The 17,241-nt window shown below is 40.6% G+C and overlaps 3 protein-coding genes across 4 annotated transcripts; 1 reads left to right on the top strand and 2 right to left on the bottom strand.

The window, feature by feature from the left end:
* Positions 1-440: 440 nt before the first annotated feature.
* Positions 441-2,745, bottom strand: LOC115783348 (L-rhamnose-binding lectin SML-like). The gene is made up of 9 exons (XM_030734142.1): positions 2,646-2,745; positions 2,319-2,351; positions 2,178-2,240; positions 1,797-1,932; positions 1,512-1,621; positions 1,352-1,396; positions 1,100-1,232; positions 808-911; positions 441-683 (listed from the first exon to the last, which is right to left on the bottom strand). Exons 1-9 carry the CDS (start codon positions 2,674-2,676, stop codon positions 661-663), a joined length of 678 nt encoding a protein of 225 aa, XP_030590002.1. The 5' UTR covers positions 2,677-2,745; the 3' UTR covers positions 441-660.
* A 3,418-nt stretch (positions 2,746-6,163) lies between these two features.
* Positions 6,164-9,349, bottom strand: casp9 (caspase 9, apoptosis-related cysteine peptidase). The gene is made up of 10 exons (XM_030733224.1): positions 8,896-9,349; positions 8,604-8,808; positions 8,398-8,475; positions 8,259-8,320; positions 7,993-8,169; positions 7,825-7,914; positions 7,447-7,594; positions 7,171-7,359; positions 6,941-7,050; positions 6,164-6,840 (listed from the first exon to the last, which is right to left on the bottom strand). Exons 1-10 carry the CDS (start codon positions 9,025-9,027, stop codon positions 6,733-6,735), a joined length of 1,299 nt encoding a protein of 432 aa, XP_030589084.1. The 5' UTR covers positions 9,028-9,349; the 3' UTR covers positions 6,164-6,732.
* On the top strand, positions 9,319-16,955 carry LOC115782793 (dnaJ homolog subfamily C member 16-like). 2 transcript variants are annotated; one of them, XM_030733223.1, is made up of 15 exons: positions 9,319-9,665; positions 10,079-10,187; positions 10,285-10,351; positions 10,482-10,806; positions 10,916-11,100; positions 11,187-11,291; positions 11,396-11,554; positions 11,686-11,816; positions 11,932-12,115; positions 12,221-12,400; positions 12,965-13,041; positions 14,586-14,666; positions 14,783-14,872; positions 14,968-15,138; positions 15,255-16,955. In XM_030733223.1, the coding sequence occupies exons 2-15, from the start codon at positions 10,102-10,104 to the stop codon at positions 15,700-15,702; spliced, it is 2,289 nt and encodes a 762-aa protein (XP_030589083.1). In that variant the 5' UTR covers positions 9,319-9,665; positions 10,079-10,101; the 3' UTR covers positions 15,703-16,955. The 2 variants fall into 2 exon arrangements, with proteins under 2 accessions (XP_030589083.1, XP_030589082.1); XM_030733222.1 differs by having other exon boundaries at positions 10,006-10,187.
* The last annotated feature ends 286 nt before the right edge of the window (positions 16,956-17,241 follow it).

The raw sequence follows: 17,241 nt of genomic DNA, 5'->3' as shown, positions 1-17,241 counted from the left end.
TTTGAATCATATGTAGGTAAACACTTTAATAAATCCCTTTGGAAATTCTTGTGATCATGCTCCACATCTATGCTGTCTAAATGTCTTTTTTTTTTTTAAACACAGACAGCTGTTCAGCTGTAAAGTAAACTGTAGGTGACTCTAACCTGGAGTGGTCACTTATTAGTAGCAGCAGCAGATTTCATTGGCTGTGTTTATTTTTATTTATTTATTTTTTTTTAACTGCATTCTCCACACAAACACACACACATGAAGTTTTTATACATATTGGCATTCTTGGTTGCAGCTGCTCGTGCTAAACACAGTACAAGGCGGCCCGAGTAGTTTGGAAAGATGAACTGCATCATTTCCTGTTCAGCAGATGATTTTATCGAGGTAACAGGGTAACCGACTCTGGATGCAGAAGTCTTGTCAAAGCAACATAACACACGACCCAAAGGTTTCATATCAAGCACATTTTGTCCATGTTTATTGTGTTTTGCAAACGGTACAAAGATATTGTATATTTCCCAGTGAGAAACCACAAGCTTAACAAGTAAGATTAACAGAGTCTGATTTACTGTACATATGAGCAAGACTTCCCAATAACATGTATGACTCAGAAATCTGTATCTTGTATTTGTGAAAGCGAACTCACTCACTCACATTCATATTAGAGACTTATAGAGTGGTGATTACAGGATCTGCAAAAGAATGGAAAACAAATTTAGTTTTGAGGTTTGGTAGAATTGTGGACACGTTCTTTGTCTGGATCTCGCCATTTCTCCACACCCCACTAAAAACCAGACAGGCATTTTAGTTACTTACATTCACATACAAAAGACACCTCCAGGTACTTGTATGTGCCAACGCAGGGGTCTCCAAACACTGAGTTGCTGGCTGTCACAGTACAGCTGTTTTTCCCATTACAGCTGTGGATGCACATGAGTGAATACAGGCTTCAGTGAGCACTTGAGCGTATGAACTACTTTAGTAAATGGGGATTTAATTTGTTTTCTCTATTTCATTCTCATATATAAGGTCTGCACCTTTGTGATCCATTCTGAACGAGGGAACGTTACAAAGATTCCACTTCACTCACCGACCTGTCCTCGCTTACCTCTGAGCAACTTTAGGGCTGGGGTTTGAGCAGTACACATTTTCAGTCTGAGAGTCCGGTCGTTTGTAAGAGCAGGTGGTCCGGTCGAGGCGTCCATAGTGAGCTCCGTAGACAAGTATAACCTGCCCAGCATCTATCACGAAGAAGAAGAAAGTGGCATAGAAGGAAAAGTAGCTCATTTGTAAAATGTGATGATTCTTATATTCACCACATTTGTTCATCATGAATACAAGGAAAGAAATATGATCTTACCACAGTACAACTGTGCCAACGACTGCTCACAAGCAACTGTGTGAACTGTCAAAAAAAAAAAAAAAAGCTCAAAAATAAACCAACATGAATCACATTAAACATCTCACAGTCAATATTTGCAGCTTTCCCCTCATTAGACTCATGCAGACATGTGACTGACTTGCTGGGAAGCACGTGTAGTTGGTCTCCAGATATTTGTAGGTGCCAAAGCAGGGATCAGAGGTATGAACAAGATTTGTGTTTATCTCACACACCTTCATGCCATCACACCTGTAAGAATAACAGTAAGTGTTATGCAGTGTGTAGTATATACTTTATGTAATATACAGTACATTGTAAAATGCCAGCTTATTTAAATATCTGAACAGTATGAATGGACTGCCAACCTGAAGACTCACTGAGAGGAGTTTATTTAATTGCATTAAATTTTATTCAAATATAATACCTCATCTTAAGGACATCCACGGTGCCCCTTTGAGAGCACTCTGTATTTTCAAGCTGTTGCTGAGGCCTGCCCTCACTGCAGGTCTCACGATCTGCACGTCCGTACAGCGCTGACTGCACGCTGATCACTCCGTAATCTGTTACACACCAAGAAAGAAGGAAGAAATTTTATGAGCTTCTAACGCATTTCTGATCATTATAAATGTAAAGATTTGTAGAAAAATGTTAAGCCAATATTTTTTATCAGGTTACATTAACAGTGTTATTTAAGCTTATGTTCAATGCTCAGAACGCTACAATGCCAGTTGATGAAAAGTACTTGGGCTTTAAAACCTAGCTGTACTATTTGTTGTGGACACACACTCAGAAATCTCAGACGTACCGCAGCTCAGACGTTGGACATTGAATCTGTCATCACAAGTGACTGCTCTCTCCGTGGAAACAACTAAAGTAACAAATATAAAAGTTAAAGTGTGTGGTGTTTATAGCTGGCAATATCATACTGCTTCACCCAGATATTTACCTGATGATGTCAGCAAATAGGCTGCTGCAAGCACTGAAAAAAAAAAATCAGTGTTTGTTTTTAAGTGAATGTAAGTTATATGGAGGTTTTAAAACTTTCTCTATTAATACAGAGAAATGCTATTGTATTTTATATTGTATATTTCACACATACAAGCAGCTCAAAGTGCATCGCCAGACCAAAACAGCACCAAAAGGTAAAAATGCACAAATACAGCTTCTTTTTTAAACTTTTATATTCTTCACTCATTCTTTACTCCATATGTGGCAAACACTGCAGTTTGTTCTACATAGATTACAATTTTTAAAAAGCCACTTGTATACTCACACAGTGTGGTGCAGAGCCTGAAGAAGAGCATGGTTTCATCCAGTCTTAAGTGGTTTGTGGAACTGAGAGTGGCTGCGACAGATATGCTTGTATTTATCCTGCTGGGTCAACAAGTAAAGAATAACTTGACCTTACGCAACTACTGATAAAAATGTGAACACGTGACTAACACGCATTATTGCTAAAGTGCAACAGTGACGATGGACAATGATGTGTTGTATTTGGATGATTAGAAGTATTAAGAGTTTCCCAGCGTGCGAAATCAAATCCACGTTCAACACCGGTTTTTCTAGCCCAACAAAAAGGATCATTCATGACTCTTGAAAAATCATCTGTTCTTGACTTTATATTTATCATAACTATTTGCTTGAAGGAGTGTTCCTCATTGTGTAAAGATTTCATACCTTAATAATACGTTTTTTGTTTTTTTTTTATCTCATATGCTGACACAACTATTTTAGTCTAGTCATGGAGGTGGCTGTGTTTGTAAAGAAACAGTTTTTTTTGTAAATTTGCTTCTGTACACCACCACAGTGGATTTAAAATGTATCAGTATGTGATTGAAAAGCAGACTTTCAGGCCTAATTCACGGGGTTTAACAAAAGTAGGAAAATGCTGCAGCTAGAGTACTGACAGGAGAAAGAGAGAGCAGATTTCTCCCATATTGGCTTCTCTTCATTGGCTCCCTGTTAAATCCAGAATTGAATTTAAAATCCTTCTCCTCACCTACAAGGTCTTGACTAATCAGGCCACAGCTTATCTTAAAGACCTTATAGTCCCATATCACCCCAATAGAGCACTTCGCTCTCAGACTGCTGGCTTACTTGTGGTTCCTAGGATACTTAAGAGCAGAATGGGAGGCAGAGCCTTCAGCTTTCAGGCCCTTCTTCTGTGGAACCAGCTCCCAGTTTGGATTCAGGAGACAGACACCCTCTCTATTTTTAAGTTTAGGCTTAAAACTTTCCTTTATGATCAAGCTTATAGTTAGGGCTGGATCAGATAACCCTGAACCATCCCTTAGTTATGCTGCAATAGGATTAGGCTGCTGGGGGGTTCCCATGATGCACTGAGTGTTTTTTCTTCATTCACCTCTTTTCACTCTGTATTTATGCACCACTCTGCATTTAATCATTAGTAATTATTAATCGTTACCTCTCTTCCACAGTGTGTCTTTTGTCCTGTCTCCCTCCCCTCACCCCAACTGGTTGTGGCAGATGGCTGCACCTCCCTAAACCTGGCTCTGTCAGAAGTTTCTTCCTGTTAAAAAGGGAGTTTTTCCTTCCCGCTGTCACCAAGTGCTTCGTCACAAGCTGTCACCTGATTGTTGGGGTTTTCTCTGTATTATTGTAGGGTCTTTACCCACAATACAAAGCGCCTTGAGGCAACTGTTGTTGTGATTTGGTGCTATATAAATAAAATTGAATTGAATTGAATTAAAGTTGAAAGTCTGCACTTATTGTATTGCTGTGGTGGTGTACAGAAGCAAAATTTCAAAAACTGTTCCTTTGGCCAATAAATTATGGACCGAACATATGTGGCACTTTTCTTTGGGTACTCAAAGTGCTTTTTCTAATTATTGCACACACATTCAGATGGATCAATCAGGAGTAATTTAAGCTACAGGCGCCCCATCCTGTACCTTTGAGCACTAAACAGTTTTTCTCTATTTGTAATACAGCATTTGATGATGAAGCATCTCTGACATTAAACAGCCATAACAACTGTTGCAACGGCCTCTTTGAGTGGTTACACTGTTATTTTTTTTAGTGGACTTCCTGGAGCAAAAGCACCTCTTGTTATTTTCTTGTCTTGACTTCCTTAAAAACCAAGAATTACCAGACATTTTGAATCACTGCAGTGAAACTCTACCAGGAAGTGATACTGCTGATCTGATAAGATTAATAAAGGTTATGTTTGTCTATTTGAACATTTATTACATAATGTTTAGCATTAGTAATAAAAATAAGAAGGAAACTTGGTCACAATGCAGCATGCTTAGTTTAATATATTTGGGTCCATATGCTTACCTGATTTTTATTGTGATTTCATTATGTTTTTCATTATGTTTTATATAAACTCCCTAGAGTGACCAAGAGGACTCACTTTAAAAGTGACCTAAACCTGAAATGAGTAAATATTTTGACAGGTGTAATTTACCTCCAGGAACTGTGCTGACAGGAGTCCTAAAGCACTCATACAAAATAATGTTTACTTAAACATATAGTGTGTAAACATTTGTCTAAACATTTGCCCTGTTTCTTTACCAAATGGGATGAGTGCCAGTCATTTGTTTCACTACTAGTGAATGGTTAAAAAAAAAAAAAAAAAGAAAGATGTGGAAATGTGATTCATCTTTACAATAATCATGCTTTAAATTTCCTCTGCCAAATCAAAGATTTGACAAGTTTTTCATGGGCATAACCCACATACTCAACTCCGCTGCTCAACCCACAAACGCACAAATGTGGCGCCACGTAAGGAAAAATAAACGAGCTTTCCAGCAGCATGAGATTTATTGCCAGTAAGCACTGTTACAACAAAGATATAATTGACCAAACAAAAACTTCCTTACTTTTTGTGCTGAGCTCAACATGGCTGGCACCCAGAAATAATCCACTAGCGCTACATTTTAACTTCACTTTAGCTCCATACATGACATTTGGCTTATGTTACCTTCCAGACGCCAGCAAAAAAGTGGCAACACAATGGCTCAATTATTTCAGAATTTCTAGAAAGGTTAACTTATGGAGGATGTAGTGAAGCAGCTTTGCCCACAATAACCTGCTGAGGTGTCAGCTTTCCAAATATATAAAGACAGCAGGAACCTCAGTTGACATTATAGCGATCTTTGTGCCCCATGGCTTGCTATGAAGGGATTTACTTAGTAAAAGATATTTAAATGTTTAATTGTTCCACTTTTAATTGTAGGGAGACCCCTGGTGGTAGTGGAGGGAATAAAGCTCTTTGATGGTAATTTGTCAAACACCAACTAAGCGTTGGTCTAATCTATGTTATAGATTATTCAATGCAAAAAAAAGAAACTGAATCTGAAGGTTTCTTCAACAATTTCCAAAGTGACTTTTCAGCGGTGTGAAGTAGGTACTTCCCATGGGAAAGATTTGGACACACAAGTGTTTGTTCATCTTTTCTTTTGAATAGTATACTTTCAAATTTTGACCACTATTATTGTTACAGTAGCTTTTGTAGTAGTAAGTAAGCTTTTGTAGTTATAAGTAGGCACACCCTTGGCCTCCAACGCTGGCATTAGCAACCTCATTTTGCAGAACTGAAAATTTTGTGGCGCTGTTTTGCATAGCCAGATCTTCCTCGGGTGTCTAGCATTGACTCGCTGAAAGTTTTGACCAGTCTTATGTGGCTCTCTTTTATGTAATGTGTGTTTCAAATCCACACAAACATTTTAATGAAATTCAAAACTGGGATTTGATCTTTTTTTTTTTTTTTTTTTTTTTTTGAGCCATTCTTTGGTGAACTTTATATTTCACTGCTGCTATGAAATTTTCATCTTAAAAAAAAAACAAAAAAAAAAAAAAACCTGTCTATAGTCACTCACAGTGGAGGCTGCTAAATTTAAACTTAATGCACATTCACTACAGAAAGAAATAAAAGAACATGCAGGAGTCCCATCTTCGTTCCTTTTGGCTCACATATGTGACTCATATCTAGGTCACTGAAAGTCTTCCCATACCTTTAATGCCAATTTTTCCCCCCAAAAAAACAGCAGTTTATACATGATCAGTGTACAAATAGACAAAACTGGAGAAAAAGTTAAATGAATGCAGAGTACAAATTGAACATTATGAGCCATTTGAAAGAACTGATTCACATAAATAGATCCCAAGCTTTCCCCTGACAACTGCTCCTGCCATATTAAAAAAAAAAAGAAAGAAAAATAACCTAAAAATGTTCACAGTATGGAAATAGACAATACAACTACATGACATGATCCAGTCAGTGAAAGCACAGTCACAGCACATTCAAACTCCTTGTACCTGTGCTGAAAAAGAGGTTACTGTGCTGTGAAATGTGGAACTGAAATCAACTACTACTTCCTGAAGGACACACTTTTTCACTGTGCTTGGGTTTGGAAGTAGAGGCGTTTGCGGAGGAAGTTAAAGGAACCGGGCATTTGTTTGTAGAGCCCTTTTGCAGAGTTCTGGGAGACTTCGTTGTTAACCTGCAAATGACCACAGTCAATAATCAGACATCACTGCGTTTAAAGCCAAAAGCTCTTAATGTCCCCAGTTACTATTGCTGACATATTAAGAGAAGCTCACCATCATCAACATTGTGACCAAGTCATCGGTGGAACCGTTTTCCTCTAGAATGCGGTCTAGTGTCTCGATGTACCACGAGCCCGCCTGGGTATCTCGCCAGGACACGTAACCTGTATTTGTCAGATGGCCAAACAGGCATTAAGGAGAGACAGTTCTGAATTGCATCTGAAAGATTGTTGTTAGTTGAAAGAAAAAATTAAGCATGAACATGCATTCAGCAACTATCACACCTGGGAAAGTAGAGTAGGACACCAGGATGTCACTCGGAGTGGGGAGGGTGGCTCTGGCGTCTACTTCGTCAGACAAGCTCAGGGAGTCGCTGCTAGATGACATTGGAATAGCGTCCGTCTGGTCATCGAGTCCACCGAAGGACGCATTGATCTCATCGGGCGACACCTCAAAGCCCGTGTCTTTTTCATCTTGAGGACAAACAGAAACATTTCCCTTCAAGTTCAATGTTTACTTGTTGCTATGAGTTTTGAAAAAGGACACTGAGTGTTAGCTACCTCCTCCACAGGCCTGGATGAAGAACAGTTTAGGTTTGCCTTGTAAAGAAGGGCAATGCTGGCCATTGAGGTAGTTTGTAATGTGCTGCACTGGTATGTAAAGGCCGTCCACACCATACACGGCACCAGGAAAGCGGTTGTGATTCACCTACGGACATAAATATGAGCAAAAATCGCCTTACATTTCATTCCAAACAGATGCAGATCATGGAAAATGGTCTTGCAGGAATTTTGACATGTGCCAGTGGATGACCTACAGCAGCCAGTACAATTTTAAACCATGTGTATTTCCAGAGTCTTGGAGTTGATTAATCTGAAGGGGATGTGACAATTTTTGTGAACTATAAACAACATTACAATCAACTCAGCAGGCCTTACCTCAGTGCCGTGGGACAGAATGATAACCACGCAGCAGTCATACTGGGAATGATCCTTCTTCGACAAAGCCGACAGCTCGCATTTGATTTGCTGGAATGTGGAGATAAATTTTAGCCCTGCAATCTTTAATTCCCTTTCACACACAGAAGCAGAAACACCGATTCTTACTCTTTGTTTCAGGTTTGTCTTGACTTCAACGACAAAGTTGAGAGCCTTGAATCGTCTCTCCAGCTTTTCACAGTCTATGTTGGAGCCTTTGCGATTGCTCAGCACGGTCTGAGGATCAAACTCCATGTTGTTTATGATGAGGCAGTGACCGCATGGGCTGGCATCCATTTTATAGTTCTGACACATAGAGACACGCAGAGTAAAAGGTAGCAGAGAAAGGGATGTAAGGTAAACATGTAAGGGCGTGGTAGGTAAACGGTACTTACCTGAATGCTGTCCCTTCTTATTCTGCCTGGTGGTTTTGGTCTTAACTGTTCCCCGTTGGGTGCTGTGGCACACACATCAGTACACAGTAAACACAAACAAACTTACAAGACTGTTATTTAAATGGACTGCATAGCTTACACGGACTAGGAGTTGTGCTCGGCTTCTCTAACGGACAGTCAGGCACTTTACTTGGCTTGTCACCATCCATTGGAGAGGCTGTTAAAGAAACAAAAAACACACAGATGACTCATAAATTACACCAAAACGTTCACATTATCAGAAAGAGTTGAATCGTCTACGGCTGTGACTCTCACATTCAGTTTTCCATAATGTCACACACTTACAAATGGGAAGAGGCTGGATTTCAAGTTTAGTGGGTGTCGCAGGCTGCAGGGTAACAGCTGGAGCTCCATTCTGTAGGAGCTCTGCCAGACTCTGCTGACCTGTCTCCCGAAGGCACTCCAGAAATAACGGGAAAGCCCGACTCCCACGGGTTTCTAAGTCCAGGACTAATTGCCTAGCCTGGTCTCGTCTGGTGGTCCCAGCGCTCTGATAATAGGACATAGTCTTAGCTGAACACTGTTTTGAGCTTTTATAAACACCCCCAAAACCCGAAGCCACAGCGCCATGACCTACCTGTATCTCATCGATCATGTCTTGGGTGAAAACTCCTTTTTCAAGAAGTCGATCACAGAGCTTTGCTGGATCCAAGACGGTGACCAGTTTGACTCTGTTGCGCTGAAGAATCTTCTTGTGTGTTTCATCCATTGTCCAGTCAATACCAACACGGGATAAACAGTAGTCTCATTTAAAAAAAACTGTAACTAATGATCACGGCGTCAATCGATGTCCTCAAATGAACACAAGGATCCTACTTCGTAAAAGTGAAACGGGTACTTCTGCTCTAGGAGCGTCATATACGTTTCGCATTTTTGTCAATTTCACAAGCTATTTCCTTGTTTACATCACCGCTGCCTGTGATTGGTTCTCTAAAAGAGGACGAAGACAAAAACAGGGTGCGTTAGATTTTATAACTTTGCGTCTCTTGTCGCACGGGTAGTTGCCGATAGCTAGTTCAAGCTAAAATCGCAGGGCGACGAGCATTAAACCAAACGCACAAAAAGAAACGTAACCTGTTGACAAAATACTCAATTTCCCAAAATTACTTTCGACATCGGGCTCCTCCCCCCCTTTTTCTACTCCTGCTCCAGCTTCGTAGCAGCAGGTTATCGGCTTACCCTGGTACAGCTGTGGGATGTTGCTGAACACACCCTGTACATTTCCCTGTCATTTCGAATCGGCGTTAAACAAGAAGAGGAGCTAAAAAAAAAGAAAAAAAAGAAACGGGGGGACAAAACCCGTCACCCAATATGTGGCGTAGTACCGGCTGACCGCATCTGCTTCAGGTGACTAGAAGCGTAGGGATGTTTCTTTGAGACAGCAACTGTAGCATCGCCACTGACATTAACGTTATATCCTCGAGGAACAACGTTACTGTCACGGCCCAGTAACATGATACCAAGATTGTATTGTATTGCCAGCTGCTGTATATCGCTTAGTTTTTGCCTAGCTCATTTGTGCCATTTGTGCCTGCCTTCACCGTTTCCCATGATCACAAAGCTAATGGAGGGAAAGCTGTCTCAGATTCGCAAGCCATCTAAAATATATGTCCTGAATGAATATATATATATATATATATATAGCCCAGTGAATTTAAATGATGATAGCTCCTCTGATGTGTTGAAGGTAACTGTGATGGCACGGTCAAAGCTGTCCCTACCACTGACCGTTGTGGTGGTCCTCCATGTGCTGCTGCCAGGACCTGTCTATGCTGGGCCTGAGATGGACCCATACAAAATACTTGGAGTAACCAGGAGTGCAAGCCAGGCAGAGATCAAGAAGGTCTACAAGCGTCTTGCTAAAGAATGGTAAATATTTCCCAGGACACTGACTTCATGTTTTAACCCTCATTGTGTTCTGAGCTAAAATGATGCTTAAAAAAAAAAAAAAAATTATTGCTTCTAGGCATCCTGACAAAAACAAAGATCCGGGTGCTGAGGACATGTTTATAAAGATTACCAAATCTTATGAGGTTAGTTGCTTTTATAAATAGATAGAATTATCAATATGTTGCACATATCTGATGCAAAATTTGGATGCTTAGGTGGTGTGTGTCAATAAAAGCCAATAATGTATTGATATTTGTTCTGCTGCAAATCTAGATCCTGTCCAGTGAGGACAAACGTGCCAATTATGACCGTTACGGGCAGATGGATGATACCCAGCCGTATGGCAACGCTCGCTATGGCCATCGCCGCGACAGCTTTTACTTCGATGAGTCCTTCTTCAACTTTCCCTTTAACAGCAAGAATCACAGAGACTTTGCTGACAGCAAGTACACATTACATTTTAACCAGTACGTTAATGACGTGGTGCCCGACAGCTACAAGAGACCGTACCTAATAAAGATCACTTCCGACTGGTGCTTCAGCTGTATCCACATTGAGCCTGTCTGGAAGGAGGTGGTGCAGGAGATGGAGAGTCTAGGTTTGGAATGAACCTATAAAGCAGGCAGAATTGATCTTGCATCACTTCCTGGTATGAAAATGTATAGAGGGAGTGATGGTGTGCATTTGTGGATGTCCTGTTTATGCAGGTGTCGGAGTAGGTGTGGTGGATGTTGGCTATGAGAGACGGTTAGCCAATCACCTCGGCGCTCACCGCACCCCATCGATACTCGGAGTCATCAATGGCAAAGTGACATTTTTCCATTATGCCGTTGCGAAGGAGCACCTGAGGCAATTTGTGGAAGACTTGCTTCCTCAGAGACTCGTGGAGCGGGTAAATGACTGCATTAAACATGGCATTGCATTGTGGGGGATGGTTAGACTACATTTATTAAAAGGAATTTGCTTTCTGTGTTTCAGGTAACTGACAAGAATGACCTACAGTTCTTGAACAGCTGGCATGAGCTCAACAAGCCTCATGTGCTTCTGTTTGACCAAGTGCCTGCTGTTCCTCTTCTATACAAAGTAGGATCTTGCTAATTTTTATGCTGTATGTAACTGAGGTGCCAATAAAACTATCTGCATCACTAATGCAAACATACCAATCACTTATCTTTGCATTTACATAGTTGGCAGCTTTTGCTTATAAGGACTACTTGCAGTTTGGCTATGTGGACCAGGGCCTTTCAGAGACTGCTAATCTGCAAAAACAGTTTAATATTAACACGTACGCTCCGACTATACTGGTCTTCAAAGAGAACACTGACAAGCCGGCTGATATTATACAGGTAAATCAAAGCAATATGTACCCTCTAAATAAAGTAGTCCCTTTATATATTTTTTTTTAAAACTGCTGTGAGCCAAAGGCAAACAACATGATTAAAATGCCCCCCCCCCCTCCTTTTTTCCCCTCCTACAGGCTAAAGGAATGAAAAAGCAAATTATTGACGAGTTCATGTCAAACAACAAGTTTCTCCTTGCACCGCGGCTGGTCAATCAGAAGCTCTTTGATGAGCTCTGTCCCGTCAAACAGTTTCATAGACGCAGGAAGTAAGGAAATTAACCAATATGATCTATTTACCCCTGATAACTGAAAGCAAGTTCCCTGGTTTGTTGTAAAAACAGATTTTTCTGTAATTTACTGTAACGTCTCTCCTCCCCTCAGATACTGTGTCCTGCTGATCACAGGTGATGAAGAGATCTTTTCCTTTGGGAACCAGGCGTTTCTCTCATTCGCTTCTACCAATACCAGGGAAGTTGTGAGGTTTACCTATGTGTACCAGCGGCTACAGCAACCACTTTGTGACATCCTCACACAAAACAAGGACAGTGTGCAGTCACAACCACAGGTAGACTCTCAAATATTCTACAGTAAAGTGGCCTGTTGCCAGTCAGTACCCATTATTCAATTTTCCTTGGTTTTTTTTTTCCTCTTCTTTCGATGGTGTGTGCAGGTTGTTATCCTGGAGCGCCGTAATGCTGCAGGAAAGACATTTTTCAAGCCAGTTACCGCCTGGAATGGCAGCGAGGAAGACAAGCAGCGTCTTCAGGAGGAGCTGGAGCGACTTCAGAAAGACCCATCCATCCTCATCCACGACGCCGTGCTGCCTGAACTCAACAATGAGTTTGCCTCTGTATGTTTACGTTGAATAGAAATAGCGGATATGATTCATAGATTGCATCTAAAGATGGATGTGTGAAAAGTGAAGCCAGTGCAGACGTGCCTGAAACTTGCGTTCTCTTTAATGACCTGCAGGGGGCGACTCCACCGGTTGCAAGTCTGATTCTGTGGAAGGCTTTCAGAAAATGACCCTACTTCTCACTTTGTTTTATGACATCAGCAGATACTTACCTCATGAGTTTGTGGTCTTGATCTACAGTTTTGAGCATTTCTTTTAAAAATAGCATGTTTGTTTTATCATGTTATAACACGCATTTTTCATTTAGTGAAAAATGCGTGTTAAAACAGGAAGTAGTTTCTGACTATGGTATGGAGTGGAATTTGCTTAGTTTTCAGAAGGTAGGAATGGCCAAAATTACAATCCAATGGGTGACGTTGCTGTGACTGCTTTCATCTTTTATTTACAGGCTATGGTCTGAACCCTGTTTATTTGCTGCACAAACTGTGCAGCTAAGATTCTGCTGTTTACCAACCACCAGTCCTGTTACTAAGCCCTGTTAATGCTTTCACTCTGTAGGTGTTTGTAATCCGATGGATCTATGCATCTTATGATTACCTCTCTGAAGTCATTGATGATATTATACATAACAACTGGTAAGTAGAACAGAAACATTTTTTTAATGAGTTGAAGTTGTTAAAGTTTTAAGACTTGCACTACAGCAGTATTTAATTTTCAGATGGGAAAAAAAAGTACGCCCTCTTTAACCAGTTCTTACCAGGTCTTAAAATTACATACATACAATCTCAGATGAACTGCAGTACATAACATATTGTACCATGTCATTAATTATTCAACAAAAACTGAACCAACATTTAATAATGATGTCATTGTTTTCTGTATGACTTCTGAGGAATTTTGGCCCGTTCTTCTTGCTTTGGTTCATTGGTTTGCAGGCATTCATTTATGCACAGCTCTCTGAAGGTCCCACCACAGCATTTCAGCCAGGTTGAGATCGGGACTTTGACTGGGCCATCGCAGCACCTTGATTCTTTTCTTTGTCATCCTGTTATAGATTTGCTGCTGTGCTTGAGATCATTGTCTTGCTGCATAAATCAATCTGAGCCAACCTTTAGCTGTCAGACAGATGGCCTCACATCTGACTCCTGAATACTTTGGTATACGGTGGATACATTGGCTGTGTGTGCAAAACAAGCCCAACCCATCACCCCTCCACCTCCGTGCTTGACAGTTAGTGTGACGTGTTTGTGCCGATGTGCTGTGTTTGATTTTTGGCAAAATGGTGCACTGTGCATTATGGCCAAACAGCTCCATTTTTTTGTCTGTCCAAAAGAAATTGTTCTAGAAGTCTCGTGGTTTATGGTTTCATAAGTCTCATGCTGCCAATTTTTTTTTTTTTTTTTTTTTTTTTTTTGTGAGAAAAGGCTTTTCCCTGGCAACCCTTCTAAACAAGCCACATTTGTTCAGCTTTTTTAAAATTGTACTTTAACATTTAGCATGCCATCTGAGGCCTGTAGAGTCTAACATGTAGCTCTTGGGCTCTGAGCATAGCATGGTCTGACCTTGGGGTGACTTTGCCGAGACATCCACTCTTTGGAAGACTGTCAGCTGTCTTGAATGTTATCCACTTGCGAATAATCTTTCTCACTGTAGAACAATGAAATGAATTTTATTGTTTGGAAATCTCTTTATAACCCTTGGATAGCAGCAATTGCTTCTGTAAGATCAGTGCCGATGTCTGTGTTCTTTGGTATCATGTTAACACACCTGAATGCTCCATACCAGCCAAAACTTCTGCTTTTTCAGAGGTGGTCACATTTAATCAAGTGCATTTCATTAGCAGCACCTGGCTGCTCCTTACCCTCTTAATGCTTATGGAAGCGGGAAAGGTGTATTTAGTTTTTCCACACACTGTTTCTGCATTTTGGTGTAGTGTTAAATCAGTAATGGCCTAATGTGTGTGTGTGTGTGTGTGGGGGGGGGGGGGGTTGTTCATCTGAGGTTGTATTTGCTTAATTTTAAGACCTATTAAGGAATAGCTTATATGACCTGATATTTAAAAAACCTTAGAACTGAAAGAGGATGCACTTTCTTTTTACCATGACTGTAAGCTTCCTTCCATCTAATACGGAAGAATACACCTCACTGATGTAAATATTGTGTCATTGATGACTTCCAGGCGTGAGATGATGCCCCTCCTGTCCCTCATCTTCTCTGCCTTGTTCATCTTATTTGGAACTGTGGTCATTCAGGCGTTCAGGTTGGGTGATTTATCATACACATTTCTTTTTCTGTAATTTCAGCATGACAGAAAACTAAGCAGGAAAAAAGCAGTAATGCTGTTAATCCCTGCTGTTTCTGTCCATGCCTTTTCAGTGACTCAAGTGATGATAAGCAGACAAAACCAAAGGGAAAAGATGGAACAAAAGCAGAAAATGGGTCATCAGAGAGCAGTAGTACGTCCAGGCAAGGATATAATTTTAACTCTAACACTTCTGGAAGTGACATGCATGTATTAAGCGTGATGTTTTTCAGCTCTCGATTTCATCTGTTGGTTTCAGTCGGCCTCCCAAGAAGAATTTTGTGGAGGTGACCGAGTTGACTGATATCACCTACATGAGCAACCTTGTGAAGCTGAGGCCAGGACACATGAACATAGTACTGGTGCTCACCGATGCCTCCAAAAACATCCTTCTTAGCAAGTTTGCCAAGGAGGTCTATTCTTTCACTGGGTAAATCAAACTCTCTGTGGAGTCATTTAAATCCAGTATATGTGTGAAGTTTTTTTTTTTTGTGTGTGTGTTTATCAAATTTATAAATGTTTTAATTCATGTTTACACTCTCCTAGGAGCCTGACGCTACATTTCTCCTTCCTGAATCTCGACAAGCACAGCGAGTGGATGAACACGCTGCTGGAGTACGCCCAGGACGCCATGCAGATCGATGCCGACGAGGATGAAGGGGGAAACCGCAAGATAGACTACACCGGCTACGTGCTGGCACTTAACGGTCATAAAAAGTACCTGTGTCTGTTTAAGCCTGTCTACACCGGGGAAGACTTTGACAGTAAGTCATCCGAGGACGAAGGGGCCATTTCTGCGGGCAGGTCGAGGTCCAGTTCCCGCGATGACCACCCACAACGTAAATCCAACCGAGCTCGCAGCATATCCACCCTGCAGATCCACCACAAACTGGACCGCCTGGGGTTGTGGATGGAAAGGCTGATGGAAGGCACTTTGCCTCGTTACTACATCCCAGCCTGGCCAGGACTAGAAAAGATCACCCCCAGTAAATAGATAGCAGGGGAAAGACTTAGTATTTACCTACTGTTCCACTTAAATGGTTTAATTCATTATTGAAGTTTTTTTTTTTTTCTCTGGCACTTGAGATATATATTAGGTACAGGTTTTTCCTAAGTTGGGCCAAAATTATAAACTTGGCTTTAGTGTAACTACTGTGGAGGAGGCCTTTTAGCATACCTCTAGCACTCGTTGCATGCTGTTTTCAACTGCTGTTAGTCATATTTTTATTCAGGCAAATGCTGCTGCTACAGCCTTGTGAGGAGAAAACAAAATCACTGTGGCAACGTTTAATATCCTGATTTCATGGCTATCAGTCATATTTACTCACACTATGAAAGAGGCAGATAGAAACCTTAGAGTTGGGTTATGGTCTGTCAGAGCCACTTGGTAAGATGCTCCAGGACTTTCATAGCCTTGCACTCAGTTGTGCACTTGAAATGGACCACAAATGGTAGTGTGACAGATTAAATTAAGAAAGCTATAGAGAGAAGTTCAATTTCAGCTGGCGAATCGTGGTGTCACATTTCTGTTACACAAATGGGGGAAGGAGTTTAAAGCCTTCATTGATGAATACTGTGAATAGAGATGCATGAAACTAACATTAAATGTCTTTGCCTTTGTATGCATCTCAGCTAAGTTTGTGTATCGTCTCCAAAATGCTGACTCTCCTGTGCAATATACATGTCATGACAATGCCTTTTACCCTGGACCTCAAGGCTCGCTCCTTGCTCTTCCTTGACCACGTCACTTTTTTGTTATATGGGAACTGTCGGGGTTGTTGTTATCGGGTTGTTACTATACACACGAGATTTATTCAACAGCCTTGGCCAATTTAAAAATCTGTTAGCCAGTAGCTTCATGTAGCAAATATAATAAACAGGCTGTCCGTCTCATCTTCTGAATGTTTTCCAAATGGCTGCACCCATCTTGAAATATGTACCCACCTGAAAGTGGAACTTTATGCTTGCCTAGTTTATACATTTGTTTTGTCCACATTAAGTGTAAAAAAAAAAAAAAAATGCTGTTAAAATAATTTTGTTGGTACAAAGTGATGTGAATATTGCACACGATCATATTATCTGTACGACCTGTATTTTAAAAAGTACATCATTTGAAAGATGCGGTGAATGTTTTACACTATTAAGACATTGAAATTATGGTCGGTTGTTTCTGTTTAAGTAAAAAATGTCAGCTATTATAGGACTTTTCAGTCGGTCTTTAATATTGTATTTATCCTCTCGTTGGTTGTAATTCAATGCTTTATATTTATTGATTAAAACTGATAATTGTAATGCGTTCAGAGGTTAGCTTCTGTTCCTGTTTAACAGTTTTCTGAGAAATACCGGGGGTGGGGGGGTGGAGCTAAATCACAGCAAGAAAGCTTTAAACCAGGGATTCACAGCAGGGAGTACAAGTGCCCCACTTCTGCAGTAGCTCGGGGCAAGTAGAAAGATTAGCTCATCGAATCCAAATAAAAATAAAATGTAATAAATGTTGAAATAGCAACTAACAAAAAAAGTAAATGTGTACATA

The sequence above is a fragment of the Archocentrus centrarchus genome, chromosome 7 (assembly GCF_007364275.1).
Source record: "Archocentrus centrarchus isolate MPI-CPG fArcCen1 chromosome 7, fArcCen1, whole genome shotgun sequence".
Lineage (NCBI taxonomy): Eukaryota > Metazoa > Chordata > Actinopteri > Cichliformes > Cichlidae > Archocentrus > Archocentrus centrarchus.
The sequence above is the reverse complement of the archived record's forward strand: the minus strand, read 5'-3'. Positions and strand labels throughout refer to the sequence as shown.